General features: G+C 47.5%; 1 protein-coding gene across 1 annotated transcript; it reads right to left on the minus strand.

Moving 5' to 3' along the window:
- Nucleotides 1-6,261: 6,261 nt before the first annotated feature.
- On the minus strand, nt 6,262-21,887 carry LOC112822703 (serpin A11-like). Its single transcript, XM_025870443.2, has 5 exons — nt 21,674-21,887; nt 17,905-18,550; nt 12,589-12,862; nt 8,915-9,062; nt 6,262-6,611 (listed from the first exon to the last, which is right to left on the minus strand). The coding sequence occupies exons 2-5, from the start codon at nt 18,545-18,547 to the stop codon at nt 6,408-6,410; spliced, it is 1,269 nt and encodes a 422-aa protein (XP_025726228.1). The 5' UTR covers nt 18,548-18,550; nt 21,674-21,887; the 3' UTR covers nt 6,262-6,407.
- Nucleotides 21,888-23,180: the final 1,293 nt, after the last annotated feature.

The raw sequence follows: 23,180 nt of genomic DNA on the forward strand, positions 1-23,180 counted from the left end.
CATCTGCTTATCCTTTGAGTGAGCAATTTGAATTCCACTTCTATAGTTAAAGGCTATGCATCTTAGTATTTTTAAAATTTGAAAACAATTGAGAAGCCCATTCAAAGAGAACTTTAAAAACTATGGCACACCTCAAATACGGAATATGATACAGTCATTAAAATGATACATTATTATGCCCCCAAAATGTTTAAAAAGCAGTGTGTGGAGAAGGATTGCATTTCGGTAAGTGTATATTTGTGTGTGCACACATGCATCTATTTTAGCATGAATGTATTTATATAAGAAAAATATATAATAAAAGGCTAATAGGACTCACTCTGGGTGGTGGGTTTTTGCATGACTTCATTTTATTTTTCGTATTGCTTTTATGGCTTTTATGAAGTGTGTATAATGATCATGTCTGACTCCTGTAACTAAACATTAATAAAGGCAGCTTTTGTAAAGGGGATTGAAAAACCCTCATTGGTAGAATAGTCCTGTCTCCTTTGCTAAACCCTACAATTGATGACATCGAGTGTCTTATTCATCTAGCCATGGGGCACATTTGTTCGGAGGAAGAGCTCTCTCTGGGAGAAGTGTCTTAGTGGACTAGTGAAAAATCCGCACCCCGATTTAGCTTCCTATTTGTCTCGCTTTCTTGAAACCTGAACTTCAAATTCAAAGCCCAATTGTTCAGACGGTCTTATCTCGTTCAGCTAAGTCAGACATCTATGGCGTATCCTTGACCTTTTTAGAGCCATTGTAGGTGTCACTCACTTGAACAATACTTCAGGGTCTTTTAAAATCAGAGCAGAAAGAATTGTGCTAATATGAAGCTCAACTGGAGCCGGATTCCAGGAAGAGACAATGAAATTATTTTATGCCCACAAACATCCATGCTGTCACTAAAAACTATGGAGGTTACAGATTTCCCTTTGCTTCAAAAGCCAAGACCTTGTAACTGAATTCAGTGCACAGTGTGGACAATAGAAATGATTGGCAACATTGATTTCTGCATTTTTTTCATACTCTTTACAATGGCCTTTCTTGTAATTATTTTTAATCTTGAGATACATTCTTTCATAGCATTTCATTTTGTAAACAGCCTCAGATCTTTTTGGAAGAAGCTTAGATTTGGAACCCCTTTCCAAGGAGGCCAAGATGACCAGGAAACCGTGACCTTCAGAGCCAGTCTGCCTTGTAGGAGGTTCAGTGCCGTAGGGCCAGACTCAGCACCTAGAACTAGTGGAGACCTGGGGGTGGGGGTCCTCCCAGTGGAGACATTGACCCATGCATCGGGATCGCTCTGGTTTCTTTCACGCATGAGGCCCGGAGGGAGCTTTCCTGAGCATTCCCAGCCTCGGAGACTCAGGCCCCATCCTGGGGGGGTTGACCCCAGAGAGGGGGTCCTGGCAGTGGGTGGAGGCATCTGAGCCAAAGATGGTGTCTCCTGCAGCACGTGGAGGGCTGCAGGCACCGACAGCGAGGCTCAGTGATGGTGGCCGCGATGGGGCGCTCACTCCATCCCTCAGCGGCAGTGGACTTGTGACCGTGCCTTGTGCTTCCCTCCCAGTCCTCTGGCTCTAGGGCGCCCCCTGCCCCTGGGGCCCTGCCTCTGTGTCCCCGGGGGCAGAGCCTCCCAGAGCGCGTGCACAGGGGTCTGGCCAGGTGCAGAGCTGAACCTCCCTGGGAAGAGTCTCTGTCCCTCTTTGGTGTCACTTCTTCTTCAACCCGGAGGTTTCTCTCACCTGCCTCTCAACCCCCATAATATCGCAAACCAGTACCTTTGACTTCATGCTGGGCACCGGTGGTTGCTGTACTAGTTTTCGTATATACAGGCTCAGTGTTTCTAATGCTGCCTAGTACTGGTGGGGCACCAGACTTCGTCCAGGGACTGGATGACCTTGGGCAGGACAACTTTGTCTTTTGGCCTCAGGTGCTTCTTTAATAAAAGGGGTGGGGGGAAGAAGGAAGAAAGGGCTCTAGATGCAGGCACAATGCAGGGCATGGAGCGCGGCTCCTTAGAGTGGGTCACACAGAGCACCGAATCAATGGGGTGCTAAGAAGTTTTATAAGAACTTGATAAACACTAGATTAAACAAAGCAAAGCATGTTTGTCCTGCAGGACTTTTCCGTGCCTTTGACATGATTATGCACTGAAAATCTAAGCTTTTCATAGAGCCCCCTGAGGGACTTGTGTGTCACATGATCGCTTTCAGGAAGATGACAACAGTGGTCCTATTTTGTTCTCTCCTTGAGCACCACCTGGCATCAGTGAATGAATGAACACTGTTTACGCACACTAGGAATTCAAAACATATTTTTAAGTTGAGTTTAATTGATTTCACCGACGTCCTTCCAAATTTGTGATTCTGTTATTAAGGATGTGACGGGGCCTCTCATCAACTATATTCAATCCATAACCCTGAATTCTTTATGAAGCAGAATTTTGGAAGCAGGGACCTAGTCTTGGTCAGGTAGGTAACCCCATGGTAATGGGGATACTGCAGAGGCGGTACGTCCGTCAGTGCAGGGAAAACAACTGGAAGGATTTCCGGCATTGACACAGAGCCCACGCAGGAGAGAAGATACTGGCGCTGGGGTCTGTGGCTCTTTAGACCCAGAGATCACCAGCAAATTCCTGGTGCCAGGGCCAAGCACGAGAAGGGACCTTCTCTCTCGGGCCACTCTGAGTCTGTCTGCGCATGTGTACTTCTAAATATCCTCTGCTTCTCCATTTCTTATGTGGCCTTCTGTCACTGACCATGACTTTTCAGATCTAACCCCACAGCACTCTGACAAATTGCCAGAAAGGATGTGATTGGTCCAGGCCATGCAACTCATGCACGGTCAGCCAATGGAGCATTGCCCTTGAATCAAGTTCTATCCCAAGCTCAGTTGGCCCTCGAGGGCTGGCAGATCCCCGAGGTGAGGAACATGAGCAGGTACTTTCTGCGTCAGTCTTGGAAGAGAGGGCCGGAGAGGACTCAGAAAATTTGGGTGTTCTATCATATAGTCTTCTCCGTCTGGAATTCCCAGGTCCCATCCCCCCACACACTTCCCCCTTTGCATTGGTTACCTATGCTGTACTACAAGCCACCAGAAGTTAGCTCATGATCCTGCAGCTCAGCCGCGCAGTTCGGGCCTGGGCCAAGCTGGGCTGACCTTGGCACGGCTCAGCATCTGCAGTCAGCTGCGCTGCTGGTCTAGGTTGGCCTCCCTCACAGTTTTGCCGTAGGCTGGATATCAGCCCTGAGCCAGGCGTCTCCCATCCGTCAGCCGACTAGTCTGGATTCGCTCACACAGCAGACACGGCGTGCTGAGCCGGCTCCACTTCACAGCTCTCTCTCCTCCGAATCCTCTTTTAACCAAACCCATTGCTTTTTCTACCCTGATGCCCAGGCTAGCCTGCCTTCAGCTTAATGAATTTTCTTTCCTTCTGACCCTCTCACGAGTGTTGAGCATAGACACCCCTCCCTGGCTTGCCAGATTTCACAAGTAAAAATATAGGACAACCTGTTCAAGTAATTTGAATATTACATACACAACAACAACATATCTTTTTAGTATAAGTATATCCCAAATATACACTTACACTAAAAGATTATTTGTTAAAATTCAAGTTTAGCTGGACATCCTGTATTTTATCTGGCACCTCTCCCCTCGCATAACTCCTGAGTCCAGCCTCAAGGGAGAATAGGGGGCACTGACCTGCTTCTAGGGTGCATCGAGGACCCCCTGTAACCAGTAGGGTGTGGGGCCAGCCTTTGGTGATGGGGCAGTGGGTGTGGGATCAACATCTTTTTCTCTCATTGCCTCTTTCCATGTGAATAGTGGGTCATAAAATGTAGGCTGAAGGTAACCATTATTTGAGGGATCCCAATTAATTTGAGAAACATTGGAGCGCCCCTCTCAAACATGGTGCTGATGAAGGTATCGGGCAGGGATGCAAAAAAGAGTCCATGTTGCCCTGCTCATCTTACTCTGTTTGGGACTGAGGTCAATGGACTTCTCAGCCCAGGCTATCCTGGTATTATTTAAATAGTTAATAGCTTGAATGTTTTATAATACTTCAAACTTGTGGCCCACAAGCTGAATTCGGGACTTGGACTGGGAACTTTGCCCACGCATGCAGACCCCGTGGGTTAAAACATCAATTAAAGGACGTGCTCTCATCTTTGGCTCTCTGTCCACAAGGAGAAGGCTGGGCTATCACACCTACTTTCTAACACTTCTGTATAGATCCAATGGTAAGGAGGTCCAGGGTGGAGCCGTTCAAGCAGGCTTTGCGCATCCCTTCCTCTAACTTGGGGGGAGGGCTTTCTTTCCTATGTGGACAGGCAGAGCAGGTTGGATCCCCAGTCACATTTGGCATGAGGCACTGGAGCAAACATTTGCCTGTTTTGCCCCACTAGAATGTAAGCCCTGTGAGCTGGGCTTACTGTTTGCTTTGTCCACTGCTCTATTCCCATTGCCTAACTACTAGCGCCTGGCACACAGTAGGTGTTCGGTAAATCTGGGTTGAAGCAGTGAATGCATGCGTCCAAGAGCAATGGCTGTCCACACTCTTTAATATAAGTTCTTGTTCAATGTCCATCTGCCCTACAAGTCTACAGTTGTGTGAGCCCCATGGCATGGGACCCATATTGTCGGGTTCCCTCCCTCACTCAGAATCTTCCAGAATGCCTGACCCAATAAAAAATGTTCAATGCAGGAACCTCTTCCTTTAATATCTCTGACATGCATGGCCCCAGGAAAATCAGTCATTTATTTCTGCAGGAGCCAAACCCACAGTTGGAGAGAGTTTTGGCAGCTCTTCAAGCGTTTGAGCCTAGCTATTACTCAATATCTAGTCCAAAGCAACAGAAAGGAATTGCATGTGTCAGGTTGTCCAGGGCACGGGGTGGGCTTTCTGGGGTTCCTTCCTTTCAAATATGAGAAGTGGTGTCCGCAGGACCAACAGGCAGGGAGGATGGGATGGGGAGGTGCCGAGGGCCACAGGGGGTGGGCTGGGACAGAGGACTGTGGGTGCAGGTGGTCTCACAGAGAAGGGATATGGGACGGGCCAGGACAGGGCATGTGGTGGGGTAGGCCTTACAGTGTGGCGCCTTCCTGGCTGGCCCCTCACTCTGGCCTCACCACACTGGGTCTTATCTCCGCCCAGCCGTCAGATGATTTTCCCAGTCACACACATCCACATCTGCTCGCTGCATACAACTGCTCCGCCCTGTCTACAGGGCAACGTCTAAACCACTTATCTAGCATCCAAAGCCTCCAACCTTTTACCTCCAAATACCTCTCCCGCATTACCTTCCACTGTGATCCTATGCGAACCCTCTATTACTGCAAAACTGGGTTTTTCTCTCTCTTTTTTATCAGAACATACCTTTTCCTTTCTTTCCTCACTGGCCCTTGCCCACAGAGGGTCTCCTCTACTCTCCCTGAGACCGTCTTACTCTTTTATCTTTTATTTAAGACCTACCTGGTTTTTAGGATCCAACTCCAGGATGACCTCCTTAGGGTGTGTATGAGTGTTTCTTCCAAGGGCACCTTTTGGGATGACTCCTTCCTAGACACACACCACCCACAGCCACCCTCTAGGTCTTGGCACTAACTTCATTGTGGGGACGGGTATTTCCACACGCATGACACATACATGCAGAGAAGTCGGCATCGTATTGTGTTTCCCCGTTAGATTTGGGCAGATGGATGCCTCCTTGAGACTGGAGGGACACACTTGTAGGGGTAGGGACTCCAACTGCTAAAGACGCCCTATTGCAACTGAATATTGCCCCCAGATTCATCCCACTGACCAAGTTTGTGCCCACCTGGCCACGTGGACCCTCACACTTTCTTTGATCTTGGGATTGCCCTTGGCCATTTGACCTCCCATGCTACCTTGGCCCATTATCACACCCCCTTCTTCTCCTAGAGCATGATTTGGAGCCCCGGCCCTGGTCCCAATCTCCTCTGACGGTGATCTAGTCCCTGACATCTGGGCCATGACATTTCAGGATGGCCTCCCTTCACTGTACTGCCGAGATTAGTCAGGATGAAGGTAGAAAGTTGCTTATTCCTCCCGATGTCCCTTGTGCCTTTTCCTGGGACCCTCAGGAAAGATCAGCAGTGGCAGACATCTCCCGGGAGGCCACGACATGAGGCTGTTTCTGTTTTTGACTTTCTAATCACAGTTGATGTTGGGTTCGATGAGATTGTAGAGCCAAGGGCTCAAAGCTGCTCTGTGCGTTGACCTTCCCTTGTAAACACTGCGCCTCAATGTTCACACAACCCAAGGTCAACTTTATTAGGATCTTTGCACACTGATCAACTGGTCCTCACAGCAGCCCATGGTGCAGGCTGGTGCTGGCCTTCCTGATTGTTCCGGGGGAGGGGGAGACAAGCCATCACGTGGCCTCCCACCACGGTCACCCTGCAGCCGGGTTGACGACTTTGCCCAGGAAGAGCAAGCTCTGAGTGGTCACCTCCCACAGGAGCACCAGGAAAGGCCTGTTGAAACGGGCCTGTGGGGCCGACGTTGTGTTCAGAGCCCGGGGCTGGGAGAGGAGGCCGGAGGCAACCCCTGCCCTGGTTCCCCACACATTCATGTCCACGGCCGCCTTGTGTGACACCTGGAGGGGGAGACGGGGACAGAAACAGCGTCAGTTCAGGGTGCTCTCAGGGGACAGATCCCACCTGTGTGGTTCTAGGGAGCTGCAGACAGAGTCACCCTCTCAGGCCCCACGGGCCCCGTCTTCCCAGGAGGCAACCCCCCCAGCCTTCATTGCCTCTGCTTCTTCCCTGTGTTTTCTCCCCCTCCCCACCACATCTGGAGGATGGCCTTGACAGTGCTGTTTGCTCTGTGGCGGAACACAGATGAGCCTGAGCAGGGCCACGCAGGAACCAGGCTGCAAACTCCCAACGGCAAGTTTTAGGAGCGCGCCCGAAACGCCTGGGCCCCGGGACCGCAGGCCGAGCACCAGCCTCTGCTCCGAGCTGCACGCACATCTCTAAGCCTTGCTGGCCTTTTCTTGAAAATGACCTGCTCAGCCTAAATCAACAGTTTTTAACATGAGTCCAGGGAACTGGGTTGTCTGATGTGCCAAACCCTCTACCAGGTTCTGTGAGAATTCCTTTTTTTATTTTAAGTTTAATTGCTTCATTTAAATTCAATTAATTAACAGAGTGTATCATTAGTTCCAGCGGTAGAGGTCAGTGATCCATCCGTTGCATACAACACCCCGGGCTCATTCCATCATGTGCCCTCCTTAATGCCCGTCACCCAGTTGCCCCAGCCCCCCGCCCCCCTCCAGAATTCCTTTTTTTAAACTCTCATCTTCACACACCTTTTTAGGAAGAAAGGATTCGGAGGCTTTAAAAAAGAGTTGAAACATTTTTCAACTTGACAATCCTTTTCCTTTCTAAAAAGTTCTATGAAGATATACACCGGGCGTTTAAGGTCACTGCAAAAGTAATTCTTTAAAAGGTTAAGTTATTTCTTTTCCTTCTTGTTCATCCTCTCCACCATGGGTGTGCACACACAAGCACGTGCACACACGCACTCACATTCACACACAGGACCGCGTCCTTATTTCCCTTGGTTCACACTCCTAATCTCAGCTGGCCTTTCCCAAGCAAAAGACAAAAACTTTCCTTATGTAATTCTTAGCAAAGGGGCGCCTGGGTGGCGCAGTTGGTTGAGCAACCGACTCTTGGTTTTGGCTCAGGTTGTGATCTCGGGGTCATGAGATCAAGCCCTGCGGAGCCCTATGGGGGGCTTGATCCCCAGTCGGCTTGGGATTCTCTCTCCATCTCCCTCTGCCCCTGCCCCTTCCCCCTGTGCTCTCTCTCGTCTCTCTAAAATCAATCTTTTTTTTCTTTTTTTAAAGATTTTATTTATTTGACAGAGAGAGACACAGCGGGAGAGGGAACACAAGCAGGGGGAGGGGGAGAGGGAGAAGCAGGCTTCCCGCGGAGCAGGGAGCCCGATGCGGGGCTGGATCCCAGGACCCTGGGATCATGACCTGAGCCGAAGGCAGACGCTTAATGACTGAGCCACCCAGGCGCCCCTAAAATCAATCAATCTTAAAAAAAAAAAAAAAGAAATTCATAACAAAGCTCCAAACAATAATCAATGACTCTACCCTAAAACAGAAAAGATAGAACAGGGAAGGAAAATTACATTGTTATTCCCAGCTATTAACTCTCCTTTCCTAGTAGAGAGTCATGGATCCCCACCCAAACCCCGTGACTGGCAATGCCTCCTACAGGAGGAGAACACAGATGGCCATCTTGACCATGGGACTTGCTTTAGCCAGGGGCACATAAGTGGCCTTGGCATAGGCCACAGTGAAGAGAAATGTGAAGAGCCATCACACAGTTTCTCTTGCTTTTTTCCCACTGTTATGTGAATGACATGTCTTAAATAGGGGCTTCTCCTTTCACCTGCATCCTGGAAGGGAGAAGCAATGTGAGGCAGATCAGTAGCCCCGTGGTCGTGACACACTTCTGACATGTAACATAAACAGGAAATAAGCCTGTTCAGGCTCTGAGATTCAGGGGATGCTTGAATCTCTGTTGCAAGCCTGACGGATACATTTTTTTGTCCGTGCCTCACTACTCTCTATAACTATAACAAAGACAGAGTTTCACTGCCTGCCCTGAGGGAAATATAAGGAATGACGACAAAGCTAATCCCATACTGCAGAAATTTTGGCTCCATGGATGATCCCGAATGCATGTCTACTTTATTCAGGACTCAGTGTCCCTGCTCTGAGGAATACAGAGGAGAGGTGGAAAGGGAGCTGCCCATGAAAAGAGGCCTTATAGTTTGTGATCAAGACCCAGAATGGGAAAAAGAAAGGGAAACTTGACTTTTAAATGCACACTTCAAAGAAGAAAAGACCCTCCCTGCCATCCACATTCACCACCTTACCCGGGAGATGGTTTTGTTGAGCTGCTCAGTGATTCCCGATAAGTCAGCTTCTAAGTTGAAGATGTTGGTGAGACCCATGTGGGGAAGTATTTCTTCAAGGTTATATGTCCCAGAAATGGAAAACCTTGGCAGATGTAAATCCAGCAGGCTGCAGAGACAATCAGCCAGAAAGGTGGTGCTGTCTGGTTAAATGGGCTGCTCCCACCCCGTCTGTGGGCAACCTGAGCTTTGGGAAGGAAAAGTGTTTCCCAGAGGGAGGGGAACCAGTCTTACCACAACACTCCCTGCTGTACCAGAACATTCCAGAACCCTAGAACCCCCTTCTCTTTAGACCTTACAGACCTCTTGTGACCTCTTCAGCCCTCTTCTGGATCTGAGAAGACTCTTGGCATGGCCATGTGTCTCCATCTCCCACATGTTTATGGAGGACTTCCTCCATGCCAGACATCAGGCAAGGGATTTTATGAGGCGTAACTGATCAGATCCAAGGAGTAACCATGTAAGGGAAATATTGCCCACATTTTCCCACCTCCACGTCCGATTCATCGGCAGGTTCTGCTGGCTTCCCTTCTGAACTGTATCCTAAATCCTTCTGTTGGCAACTCCCTACTACAAGCCACTGTCTGCTCTTACTGTCTGGGCTTTGGGCTATTGTGAGGATCTGCTGAGAGATGGTGTGTGTTGAGTGTGGGCCACTCTTTGTCCTGAGACCGGCCTTTGCCATCGGATCACTGCACCACTGCCTGCAGTAAATTCACAAGTTCTTTTTGACACTGAGCAAATCTGTCCTTTTCTTCTTGGGATTGTTCTTCTTGATTATTGTTTCTCAGTTGTCAGGGCAGGGGCCCTGCGACCCTGGCTAGTAATAACCCACCTGGAAACTTCTGTCTCTAATGAATTCAGATTAGAGAGCCTAAATCAGCTTAGAGATTCGTTGCCAGTTAACTTCTGGGACAATGTGAGTGTCCAGGTGTCTAATCGAAGGGAGAGGCCATTGGAAGTCAGGGATCAAACACTGAAGAGGACGGAAAGGATGTGGAGAACAGAAAACAAGACCATCTTGGCCCACTTGATAAATTTTCCACAGGCAGCCCTTTGGGGGCAGGCCCAAACCATGGAGTGGTCAGAGTGGAGTCTAACACAGGGGTCTTTTAGAGAGCCCCACACACGGCAGGTGTTCAACCCACATAAAGGAAGAATGAACAGTTACCTGGGAGCGTGACTCCCCTGGGCAAGTGAACCTTCCTCACAGCTCAACAGAGGGAGGCCTGGCAGTCTGAAGTTTTTCATGTCTGAAAGCTCATTAACATGCTGCTGTGATACTATAACTCTCTGGCATGAGAAACAGTAACAGGAGACATCTGAGATTTCGAAAACTAACTTGGGTGGATTTTGCTTTTTGAAGGTCAAAGTGAGAGGTCAAAATAGACCTTCCTGGGGCATCTGGGTGGCTCAGTTGGTTAAGTGTCCGTCCAACTCTTGATCTCAGCTCAGGTCTTGATCTCAGGGTCCTGAGTTCAAGTCCTGCATTGGGTTCCACACTGGGCATGGAGCCTACTAAAAAACAAAACAAAACACAAAAACCAAAAACCAAAAAACCCCAGACCCTCTTGAGGGAAAATCTATCGGTCTAGAAGATTCTATGGTACTTCCTCCTGTGCTAGGGGAAGGGAAAGGGGAAGGGACAGGCTCACCCCAAAGGTGCTTGAGAATATGGCATTGGAATCCGAAACTGACCACAGCCATGTAGGTTCACAGACAACAGGAATAGTGTCCTATCCTGACCTCTGTTCTTGACTTATATCTCTTTTATTTGGTACTTGAATCTCTGCCCCAGCACAAATACCTCTTCTATCCCTCAGTGTGGCTGGGGAGCTGAGGGAAGGATCCTGTGGGCATGAGGGCGACTGGTGTCTACCAGCTGCTGGGTGGGTTCAAGATGAAAGATGACCATCAAGAGGTTTGGTCTATACCCCTCCCTCCAAATCGGAGTTGGTTCTGTGACTGCTCTCACCAAAAGCGTAAGGAAAGAGACACTTTGGAGCTCAGATCTTAAAAGAGCAGGAACTTTCACTTCCTGTCTTTTGGAATACTCCTTCCTGGAGCCCTGAGCTGCCATATGACAACATCAACTATGCTGAGCCACTGTACAGGAGCCCAACCTAGTGTCACAGAGATGCTGCTGGGAGAGCGAGACACCTGCTCAGCCCTTATCTGAGCGCCTGGCTAGCCCAGGCACCAGATATCCAGTAGAGGAGACTTCCATGCTGCAGGCCCGGTCAGCATCTGACTCCAATGCAGGAAAGCCCCACGGGAGAACCACAAGGCTGAGCCCAGTCTACCCATTGGTTGGAGAGAGATCATAGATAGTTTTTTTTTCAAGCCATTCCATTTTGGGCTGGTTTATTATGCAGCAAGAGGTAATTAGAACTCAAGGTCAGATTTCATATCAGAACTCTCAGAAAACAAGGTAGATCCCACGAAGGAGGTAGCTAGAAAATGGGCTCTAGGCACACCAGAAAAGACTGAAACCATTGTAAGAAAAACCACAAACTGAAAAGTGAGATAAAAAGGGGTAAAGGTTGAGATCCCATAAAACTAGCACTTTGATTTTTACAGTACTCTTCTCAGTATTTAATTTCCTTAAGAAATGTTTTCATTAAAATAGGGGCACTTTTTTTTTTCCAGAGAAACCCTATCAAAAAGACTGCTAGCCACCAATAATTGAGCAATATTAACCAAACATTGGGTGGGGCAGGGGGCGCTCTCTGACAGCAAGGCAGAGATAAAGTAATTGGCCTAGGTTTATCTCCCCTCTATACTTCAGGGAATGGCAAATTGAAGATTTACCTAACTAGGGCTTTAAGTCTTTCTTCAGGGCCAAGTTAATAAAAGACCAAGAAATTCCTGATTAAATTGGATATGGACTATTTTGTCAACAAGGCTACACATTTTGGCTTTGTTGTATTTCTGTTTTCCTGGTCAACATCTCAGAGTCCACATTCCCTAGCACTGTGGGGGCCAACTCAGGTTTACAGTTCTGACAAAAATCACCCTGCTTCCAGTTTATCCAAATCCTTTGCTTCTCACTTTTACTTATTAAGCATCATACTACCCAGGAGGTAGACCAGCAAATTGTGCAACTGAATAAAATGTACACTTTTTGTTTAGATTCTTGCAGCTGTAACATATGTGGTATAGTATCACTTTTTCTACATTTTGGTCAAACACATTTTTACATAAACTAAAAAAAAAGCGGGGCTCTTTTAAGAAATATGTGGGAGTCAGATTTATTCTTGATAATTGTCCTTAATCTGATTTTTTTTTTTTTTTGGTTATGCTTCACTACCTTCTGGTAGTAAATTATTCTGGGAAAAGGGAGAAATAAGAGGAAAGAAGGTTGACCAGAAAAACACTCAGGAAAGGATAAGAATGATTAACTCCTGGTGAGCACTTACCGTGACCAATCTCAAAACTTTCTGTGTGCCAACCTGATCAATCCTCCAACTAACCCAATGTGGCAGTGAATATGGCCTCATGTTACCTACATCGTTAGTTAAAGGGCAGAATGATGAACCAAATCCAGGGGTTGGGCTTTTGCAGTTGGCATTGATCAAAGCCTTGCCTGGGTTCTTGAACCACATCTGCTGGAGTCCTTCTGCTCTGACACTTACCTGGGCTGAAGCCACTGATCCCATTTTTTCAGGGTCTCTGGCTGCAGAGCTTCCTCTACCTGCTCCATTTTCCCTGGGTCAGGTAGGATCAGCAGAGCCAGTGCGTTTCCACTGTATTCTATCTGGAGGACAGTGCAAGCCATTTCCTGGTCATAGAAGAACCTGTGCATTTCCTTTTGGTGCATCATGGGGATGCGGAGGGAGGTCCTCTCATCCACAAAGAAGCTCTCTTGCTTCAGGGTCTGGTAGCGATTGAAAGGATGCTTCCACTTGGCTTAGGACACAAAAATCCATAAAACTGTGAGAACCTACTCTAAGAGAGCAACTCTGGGCAGACATACACTAAGTCACACTGGTTCCGTGACTTCCTCTTGGGTATACATAAATATGAGGTGGATACAGAATCAGGGGGCCAGAACTTAGGGCTGGCTCAGCCACTAGAGTGAGTCCCCAGAGTTAGGCTCTAATGGTTTATGATTTTGTTCCATTTCAGAACAACTTAGCTTTCAAGAAGCTAAAAGGTATTTCCATTTACTAACTACCTTCCATGTGCAAGACATTATTCTCTTTACTTTTTCATGCACATTAATATTAGACAAGTATTGTGATCTCCATGTCAGCAATGAGAAACCGAGTCCCTGTGAATTTACAGAAACATACTCAATCTACAGAGCTGTTAGGTGGTAGAGCAGGGACTGGGGCTTGAGTGGCTCCACAGCTCATGTTCTTTGCAAACATTGGCTTGACCCCTCTCTGCCATGCTGCCTCAAAACAACAACCTTCTACAGAGAAGGTCAAGAGCCACCCCCTCCCTTTGAACTTCCTAATATTCAAATTGAAAAACGAGAAAGAATCAGTTAATAAAATGTTAAATATAATGCAAAAGCTCACTGAGACCCAGAAGTGTAGAATCTGTTGGTCACAGCACTGTTCATGTGTGTAGTATCTTCTCTCTTTCTACTTACAATCTCCATGCACCACAGCCTCCAGACTTGGCCTCCTGAAAGCACTGGTCTTGGTGATGGGAAGCTGGCTCATCCTGTCTCTCGTGCCTACATCCTCTCAGTGACCAAGCATTGCTGATTCTACCTCCAAAGCTACACCTTTATCCAAGGCCGCCATCTTACTTACTTTGAACTACTTCAAGAACCTCCTGACTTGTCTCTGCTCTTCCACTTTCCTCCCCTCCAAACCATTTTCCAAATTGTAGTCAGACTGATTTTTTAAAAAAACAGATGGAATCATGTCACTCCACTGCTTCAAACTTCTTGGTAATTCTGGGGTCCTACAGGTAAAGCCTAGGAGTCTCAACACACAGTTCCTCCTTACCTTTTTATGGCAACTCTTGGCATTGTCCCCTAGGCATTATGCTGTTGAGTTCTATGTTCTAGTCCAACTAAATTCATTTCAGTTCCTTGAAAATGCAATGGTTTCTCTTTTCCTTGGACCTTGGCACATGCTGGTTTTTCAACCTGAACCCTTTTTTCCCCACCTTTCCCTCAGCCTTTTTTCCTGAGTAAATCCAACTCATTCTTCATTTCTCAGCTTAGATGCCTTCTCTTCCGGGAAGCCTTTCCTCACTCCCCAAGTCTGGAAAGGTGTATCTTTCGAGCACTCCAAGGCACCCATGCCACTCAAAAAGCATCACTTTCCCATTGAATTGCAATTGCCTTTTTACTTATTTACAGTACACGTGGTACTGTGAGCTACACAAGGGTAAGAAAACTATCTTATTCATGGATTTTCCCAAGATGCTAGCAAAGCTCCTGATATGTAGTCAGTCTTGATGTATGTTTTTGAATAAATTAATGAATACCATTCCTAGACACCTCAAACATGAGACCTAAGTTTAACTTGAAATCATTCATGCAGCAAACATTCAAAACATACTTGACCCCTCTTTCTCTTCAAAAAGTGTCCGAGTGGTTTGGTGGTGGTGGCCTTGTGGCAGATGCAGAGATGCACATCTTTGCAAAGACCCTGATGGGCAAGACCATCACCCTCGAGTCAAGCCCACGGACACCACTGAGAAAGTCAAAGCCAAAATCCAAGACAAGGAGGACATCCTGCCTCACCAGCAGTGTCTAATTTTTGCTGGAGGATGGCCTCACTCTCAGACTACAATATCCAGGAAGAGTCCAGCCTGCATTTGGTATTTCACCTGCAGGGTGGTCTCAAGGAAACTTCCCTCTGCCAGCTTGCCCAGAAGTACAATTGCAGCTAGATGGTCTGCCACGAGTGTTATGCTCTTCTGCCTACCCACGCTGTCAACTGCCCCAAGAAGAATTATGGCCATACCAAGAACCTGTGCCCCAAGAAGAAAGTCAGAGAAGGCCACTCCACCAGCTCTTCCTTTGTCCACAGGGTGGCCCCCTGCCTGAGCCCCAAGGCCCTGGGGCCTCAATATAAATTTCCCTTTCATTGATTGGAAAAATAAAATAAAATAAAATAAAAATCCTTGACCCTGTGCCAGACTCTGGAGAATTAAAAATGATTAAGACTTAGGTCCTTGAGACTTCTGATCCGTATCATAGAGTTAGTTAAAGCAGAAAAACCTGGTTTTTTTCTCCATAAACAGCCAGATAAGTTGGACAAAATAATGGATAAAGAAATAAATAAATAGCTGAGTTCAAAAACAAGAATCAAAGCTTACAGATACAAAGCAGGAATGCGTATCTCTGATTTAGAGCCAAAGTCATCTGGCTCATGGGTTATCAGAATCAGATACAGCCCCAGCGGTGGTGTTTAATGTCTTCTCAGGGGAAATAAATGAAACCCAGGCCCACACTTGGAACTCATCTCTCTGCAAATAGTCAAAAGCTATGAAAAGCAATCCCTTCCCCGTCTAGGAAGCCTGGATTAAAAAACTCTGCCCAGCAGCTCAGGGATGAGTTAGGACAGGTCAATACATTTCCAGGTGGGGGTGGAGGGGAAGAGTCACTTGCTCTGGGTTCTTTGTTTTTATTATTCATTCAGTGTAGGAACTCCCCAACCTAAGTCTATGTTCTCATTAATCATTCAGTGCAGGGACTCCTCAACCTAGAAATTAAAATGGAACTAGTGAAACCAATAGGACTATCCCAGAGGCAAATGTGAAATTGTCTCTTAGAGGCCCTTCCACAAAAGGCCATCAGAAACTCATGAAAAGATAATTTCCCTGAAAATGAGCCCAAAGATAAAAATTTCAATCCTCTATTGAAAGAGATTCAGTTGGGGCAGCAAAACCAAAAATTTAAAGTTCAAGATCTCCAGATAGTAGAGTAATCTGAAAAACATTTTTTTTTAGCGTGTTAAAAAAAAAAAGGAAGGAATAAAATTCACAAGAATGGGTCATTATGACAAAATGATAGGTAGATTTGAGAAAAATGGGATGTCAAAGTGAAAATATAGTCAGTGAAATTGAAAACTCAGGGGATGGGTGAAACACTAGATACTAATTCTTTTGAAAGAATTAGTAAAAAGGAAGTTTGAGCTGAAGAAATCAGCCAGACTGCAGCACAGAGAGACAAAGATATGTTTTCCAGGGGGCAGGAGATATAAAAGATGAGCCTGGAGCTTCTTGTAGTGCCAGAAAGTAAGGAAGCGCTCTAAAAAGAAAAAAAAAAAATCAACAATGATGGGGGCATGTCAAGGGACCCAGGAACCAATGGAAGGATCTCCTCATGATCAATGCTGGAAAATTTTAAGCCACAAAGCTAAGTACCAGTGGATTCAACCTCAAATATAAAATAAATATCTTTGAGTCTATAATGATGTAAGTCAGTGATTGAATAAATACATGCAAGAGAAAAGAAAAATCTCCCATACAGAAGAATTCCAAATAATTTAGGTAGATCCTCCTTTCTCATGGAGCTGAAGCATAACACCCCACTCCCTAAGTGTGGGATGTACATAGTGACTTCCTTCAATGGGGAAAGGGTAACTTTGCAACAGAGAAATCTGACAAGCATGCCCTCAGCCAGATGGTCAAAGTCAATATCAACGGTGATAAGTCAAGCTGATAGTAAGCATCCTTGACTTGATGTGATAAGAACGAATGGCACTTCCTCTCTGTGGCCCTCCTCCGCATGGCCCATCACCCCAGTCTTAATCATGAGAAACAAACAATCTCAACTGAGAGACATGCTACAGAGCATCTAGCTGATACTCTTCAAAATCGGCAAGGTCATTGAGAGCAAGGAAAGTCTGAGAAGCAGTCACAGCCCAGAGGAGCCCACACTGACACGGTGACTAAATGTAACGTGGATCCTGGAATAGACAAAAACACTAGGTAAAAACAAAGGACGTCTGAATGGACCTGAGTTTAAAAAAAAATGGAGGAATTCATTTTCCTAGTATCATGATAGAGATATAAGCTACTAAATCAGGAAATAACATGAGTAGAAGATATGAGCCCCACAAGTATGACATGTTCAATGCCACAGTCAAAATAAGCTAATAAGCTGTTTATACAAATTAAGATATGGGGTGCCTGGGTGGCTCAGTTGGTTAAGTGTCTGAGTCTTGGTTTCAGCTCAGGTCATGGTCTCAGGGTCGTGAGACTGAGCCCTGCTTCAGGCTCTGCACTCAGCCGCGACCCTGCTTGAGATTCTCTCCCTCTTCCCCCCTGCACCTCCCCCTCCACTCTCTCTCTCTCTCAAATAAATAAATCTTTAAGTGAAAAAAAGATGTGGTGAGGATACTAACACATTAAGTACAAGATCATCTGTACAGTTCCATACCATTCTCATAAAATTTAGAACACATACATTGTATCAGATGGGATTATGGACACTTAATGTGCTCATGGAGGGAGCACACAGGCAAAGGGATGCACACCACCCCTAGGATAGTGGTTGCCTCTGGGGAGGGATGGAAGGAGGGAAATGGGACCAGGGAAGGCTTAAAAAGGAACTGACCTCTCCCTGCAATACAGTATTCTTTAAAAAAATAAAAATCTGAAGCAAATGGTAAAATGTTAATATTTGTTCGTTCCTGGTGGGGGAGAATATGGTGGTTTTATATCACTCTCTGTATATTTTTCTATGTTCAAAATAGATGTTAATATAAAAAGTAAGATTTTTCTAAAAAGGGGGTTATTCCTAAAAGAGTATGATTGAATGCCTAACAGAAAAAAATCAGAATAAAAACTGAATGGAAGAAACATGGCAAGAGAAAACAAATATTGATAAATCGAGTAGTCCTACAGGAAGGTTATGTAAATATACAGAGGTAACTACCCAAAGGGACAGCTACAAGACTTGAAGACAGGTGGCTTTCAGGGGCAGGACTGCAGATGGTGGAGGTGGCGGTATTTCTGCCCGAGCCAGCCCTCACCTTTGAAGAAGATGTAATTCAAGAGAACCATGAGCGTGTCTTGCGTGAACTCCTGGAGGCAGTCCGTCACCTGCCCGTACGTCTGCTTTCTCACATACTCATTAATCTGCCTCCTGGTCGTGGTGGAATCTGAGAAGTTGGCAGAGAAAGCAAAAGCTCCATACAGCTCCCTGATAGTGTCTAAAAAATGCTGCTGAGGCTTTAGTTGCTTGTCCAGGAACAAGGAGTTGCCCACTTTTAGTTCAAGTTTGGGGCTGGGCAGGTCAAGGGTGTGGATGAGGCTCTGGAAACCCCGGTGGATGTCAGCTTCTGGGGTCTCTGTGAGGTTGAAGCCGAGGCCCTCCAGGATCTGATCTGGGTTGTCAGCCTGGGCCCCAAGAGAGAGCAGGGCCAGGGAGGTAGAGATGCTCACGGGGGAAAAGAAGATGTTTCCTGAGGTTTCCGTGGCCAGCTGCTTGTACAAACGCAAGGCAAAGTTGGTGACAGTGGGTGTGATTTTGTGGTAGGCAGGGGCTGGCGCGGAGAGCTGATCACGGGGGGCTTGAGGGATCCCCAGACTCCTACCTTTGTGGGCAGGAAAGGTCTGACAGTGGACAGAGGGCAGGATCCCTGCTCCCAGCAGCCACAGCCAGGCTGGACCCATCCCCTGAAAACAAGATGTTGAACATGTCATACTACTTCATAAGTAACTTCAGCGCTCCCGATTGCTCACATGGTGAGCCTCACATCTGAACTGTACCCCACACAGGGGTCATGAGGGGCCCTGCAGAGGATGAGGCTATAGACTGAGCCGTAGCCCTAAACCTGCTTGACATATTGATCATCTGTCTATGAGGTTTTGTTGAGAAAAGGACTCTGGGCTCTAAAAACAAACTTCCATTGTTTATGCTCCCTTCTTCCCTCTCTCCTCCCTTCCCTCCTCCCTCCCTTCCTCCCTCCCTTCCTTCCTCCGTTCCTCCCTCCCTTCTTTCCTTCCTTCTTTCCTTCCTTCCTTCCTTTTTCTTTTTTCTCTCTTCTTTCCAGGCATTCTTTGAATCATTCATTAACTTTCAGGGACTGGGGGTGGCTACGGAGCAGATGCTCAGGACATGGTGACAGTGAGTGAGGCTGGGCCTTGCTAGCACCCAGGTGTGGCCATTCACGTCACTCTTGCCAATTGGAGGGCAGAGGATGGTGTGTGCAGCTCCTGGGTCAGATCCTCCAAGAAAGGGGAGTGCTCTCTCCTCTTCTGATTTTTCATTAGGTCGAGTGTTGGGGTGATGATGAGTCATGGGGGACTGGTGGATGGGGGCCCCCCATGAGGGGTGGATGGAGCCTGGGAGGACGGATCAGCTCTGTTTCCATCCAACTTGTCATCTCAAGCACCTCTTGTCACAGGCAGCCGCTGAAACCTCTATCTTAATTGATGCAGAGGTTCAGGGAAGACATCTGTCAAGGGTTCAGTTGTGTACCCCCCAAATTCATATGTTGAAGCTCGAATCCCCAGTATCTCTGAAAGTTTGTTTGGAAATGGGGCAGTTGAGGTGTAATTGGTTAAGACAAAGTCATTAGATGGGCCCTAATCTAGTAAGACCAGTGTCCTTCTAAAAAGGGGACATTTGGGAACAGGCATGCACACAGGGAGAATGCACTGTGAAGATAGGCAGAGATCAAGGTGATGCTTCTAGAACCAAGGATGCCAGAGATCGCCAGCAACCCCCCGGCAGCTCGGGGAGAGGTCTAGAGCGCGTTCTCCCTCCCAGCCTCAGAAGGAATCAGCCCTGCCACCAGCACCTGGATCTCCAACTTCTGGCCCCCACGACTGTGGGACAATCCATTTCTGTCTTTGAAGCCACCCAGGTTGTGGTGCTTTGTTGGGGCAGCCCTAGGAAATGAATCCTATCTCTCTAGTACTTTAGGTCACAAAATGTGCCGGCAAAGCCTTCTGCCTCTAGGGAGTCAAAGTGGTGCAGGAGCAGGAGACTCCTTCCTCAGGGCAGGAAAGGCAGCTCCAGCTCGAGGTGAAACTGCAGTGAAGACATGGCTTATCTCTGCTCCCTCTGCCCCCTGTCTGGTGCCCCTGTCCCTTTCAGGGTCTCCACACACACACCTCCGCATGTCCTCATAGAGCATGCACTGTCACACGGCCACCCGGATGTCCCCAGGAAGGAGAGTGCCGTCCCTTGTCCCCTTCAGAACTGACCCTTCCACTGCTGACCGCCCGATCCTTGCCATTTGTCTGTCTTGATAACGTCTGTGTCTTAATTGCCACACTTTGCCCAAAGCAATGACCTCTGGATCAATTACAGACGCCATGGTGGTATGGGAGAGATCACATTTTGTAGATGGTTTATAGCACCCGGGGCCCTAAAAGCCCCACAGGCCAGTTGTTGGGAGGGACGAACACAGCTGCTTATCAGTTATGTGGAAACAGTTTGCTGAGCAAAGTACTGCGGGCCATTTCCCAAGGCCATGTCCTTCCTCCTTCCCTCCCCCAGAGCTCTGGTGGGCTCCCCTCACGACAGGTTCCATTCACAATGGGAAGCAGAACAATTTAAAAATCGGCCTGCTCCTGGGGAAATTCAGAAATACAGCTGTAATAAAACTGGTTCTGGTTTATTCTTTTCATCCCATTGACCTCACCATGTTTACCCGTCTGCACCCTAACGATTCCCAGACTTGCAGAAGGCTTATTTGCCAAAGAGGATGGAAAGTCAGAGGGCGTGGGTTTGAATTAGACCTCACAGTATCTCACTGTGGGGTCTGCGCAAAGGAAACTCTCTGACCCGCGGTGTCCCCATTTGCAAAATGCAAAGGATAATGCCTACCTTCCGGGGTGGGGGGCACTGAAGGATTATAAGGCATATGGTGTGGAAAGCACCTGACACGTAGGAAGCATGCAATGTGGATTTCCACCCCTTTCTATATAGGTCAGGTATAATTACATCCGATTTCTTTCTTTCTTTCTTTTCTAGAAAGATCCCAGTTGAAAACTAAGAACTCCATTAATTAATGATAATATTCCCATATGTTGTTTATTTTGTGCGGGGATATTAGATCCATTGTATCACAGGCTCCCAGCCAGATGTGTTCTCAAATGCAAGGGGATGGAATTTGGGATCAGCTCAGAGACTGGAGCAGGGGCTGCTCCTGGGGTTTGGTGGGAGAGAGCCAGCTCTGGAAATGCCAGAGCAGTCATATGCAGTGAAGAATGGTCTTGTACAAATGCCAGAGGTGCGTTTGTCGAGAGATAGCTGATTCATGTCCCTTAATGGAATCCCTGTGAGAACCTTAACACACAGGGATTAGCACCCTTGCTGTGCCAACAGGGAAACTGGACTCAGGATCAGGATGAGCAGCTGTTAAGTGGCAGGAGCATGATTCAGATTCTAGACAAGGGCTCTTGAAGTGTGAGCCTTTTGCTACAACTGTGTCTCAAGTAAATTTGCTACGGCAATGTTGTCCTCTGCTTTGGGTTGTATTGTCCCATGTTCTTATCTAACCACCAGGAGTCCTGGGAGTTCCTCTCTCAGCATTTCTGATGGCCAAGTTTTCCATAAAAGGTTTAAAACCTGAAGTTCGCACTTAAAGCCTTAGAAGCAGTATATCGTGGCATTTTTCCTTTGGGGGACTCAGTTCTCCCATCCTTGCTGCCAAAGCCAGAGAGAGAGAGAGATGGAGAAAGAGAGACAGAAGGAGGGAGAAAGAGAGAGAAGGAGGGAGAGAGAGAGAGAGAGGAGCACCCCTCACACCCGCAAGCCCGCACTTCAGGCATAAGCACGGTACTCACAGCAAGCTCCCTGGGCTGGGGGCCCCGGGTCTTCAGCACTGCGTGGCCTCCTACCCACAGGAAATGGTGTTTGAAGATCAGGGCGGCCCAGCCAATATTTGCCGGTTCAATTCCTGGAACTGGACAAAAGCAATGTGCAGCCACCAGGAAGGGACTTTTTTTGTTTGGAAGGATCTGTCCTGCCTGCCCGTCCTACAATCAGAGTGGATTGTGATTCTGGGCCCCACTCCATTTGAAGATATTCCGGTACTGGTGACAATGACAGAGGTCGCAGTGTGGTTGCTGCTGACCCGTCCGTGATGTTTCCTGTGATCTGGACAGTGTTCTTTCCAGGTCACCCTAGCGATAAGACCAGGAGTTGCTGACCCCACCCGTTGTGACCATCATTTCATAACACACGTGAACTGAACTGCCTTGCTGTTCACCTTGAATGCACACAGTGATGGGACAGAGAACGGATGTGAGGAGGCACGGTCATCCCCACCTTACAGACGGGGCATTGAGGCTCTGTGAGGTTAAATTACCTGCTCGCAAAGTGAGTGGCGATGCTCCAATGTTTTACTGATTCTTATCGTTCCCATATTTTACTGATACTTTAAATAAATATTGTCCACGTGCAGAGAAAAGAAAATGACTGAAGGAAATTAGAACCAACTCTGGGAGTCTCACATTTTGGATTCTATGCTAGACCCTGGCACAAGACCCTCCCCTGAGAGATGAGCGACAAGGTAGTTTGTTCTAGAAAATGCGGAGGAAGTGGTGTCCACAGCATAAGCAGATGGAGGAAGGCCTGGACATCCCCACTTGTGCATGTTTCATGTCCAAGCAGATCCACTGCAAAAGCAGAGAGGGTGCGCTGAGGGCCTCATGTCCCATGGAGTAGATGGTGTCTAATGGAGGACAGCCGGAGTGTAGCGTCCCTCATGCTGAAGGGCGCTCATGGATACTGTTCAGGCCTAATGCCCAGTATGTTGAAGGGTGAGCATGGACGATGGTGGGGGCCTGGTGTCCCACATGCTAAAGGAGAGTGAGCAGTGATCCATGAAAGTGCCGTAGGCTGAGCAAAGCCCGGCTGCCTAAATGTCCCGAGGAGCTGTGCGACCTCACAGACCTCAGTGCCCCAACGTGTGGTGCCTTAGTGGCGGAGGCCAGGATAGGCTTTATCCTGACTCTGGCAATGAGCTGGTGTGATTCCAAGGTGGAGTCCTAGCCTCTCCTCCACACACACACACCCCTCCCATTCTGTGCATGACCATCCTCCTGGCTCTTCAAATCTTGTCCATGTTCCCCTCTTATCCCATGGGGGCAATACTAACTTTCTCATAAGGGGTCTGGACAGAGAAGGTGCTGCCAAAATATTTGGGGGTCTCTGCCTTCGTAGGTACCCTCCTATTTCCCCATGGAGCTGGGGGGACACACAGAGGCCCACTGAGGTTTGATGTTTGCGGGTGCTCCTCTCTGTGACGGGACCCTGCCTCTGCCCACCCAGCTCCCTGCCCGGGGCTGC

This window comes from Callorhinus ursinus, unplaced genomic scaffold (assembly GCF_003265705.2).
Source record: "Callorhinus ursinus isolate GAN/ISIS: 27379988/994484 unplaced genomic scaffold, GSC_fseal_2.0 scaffold8, whole genome shotgun sequence".
NCBI classification, from domain to species: domain Eukaryota; kingdom Metazoa; phylum Chordata; class Mammalia; order Carnivora; family Otariidae; genus Callorhinus; species Callorhinus ursinus.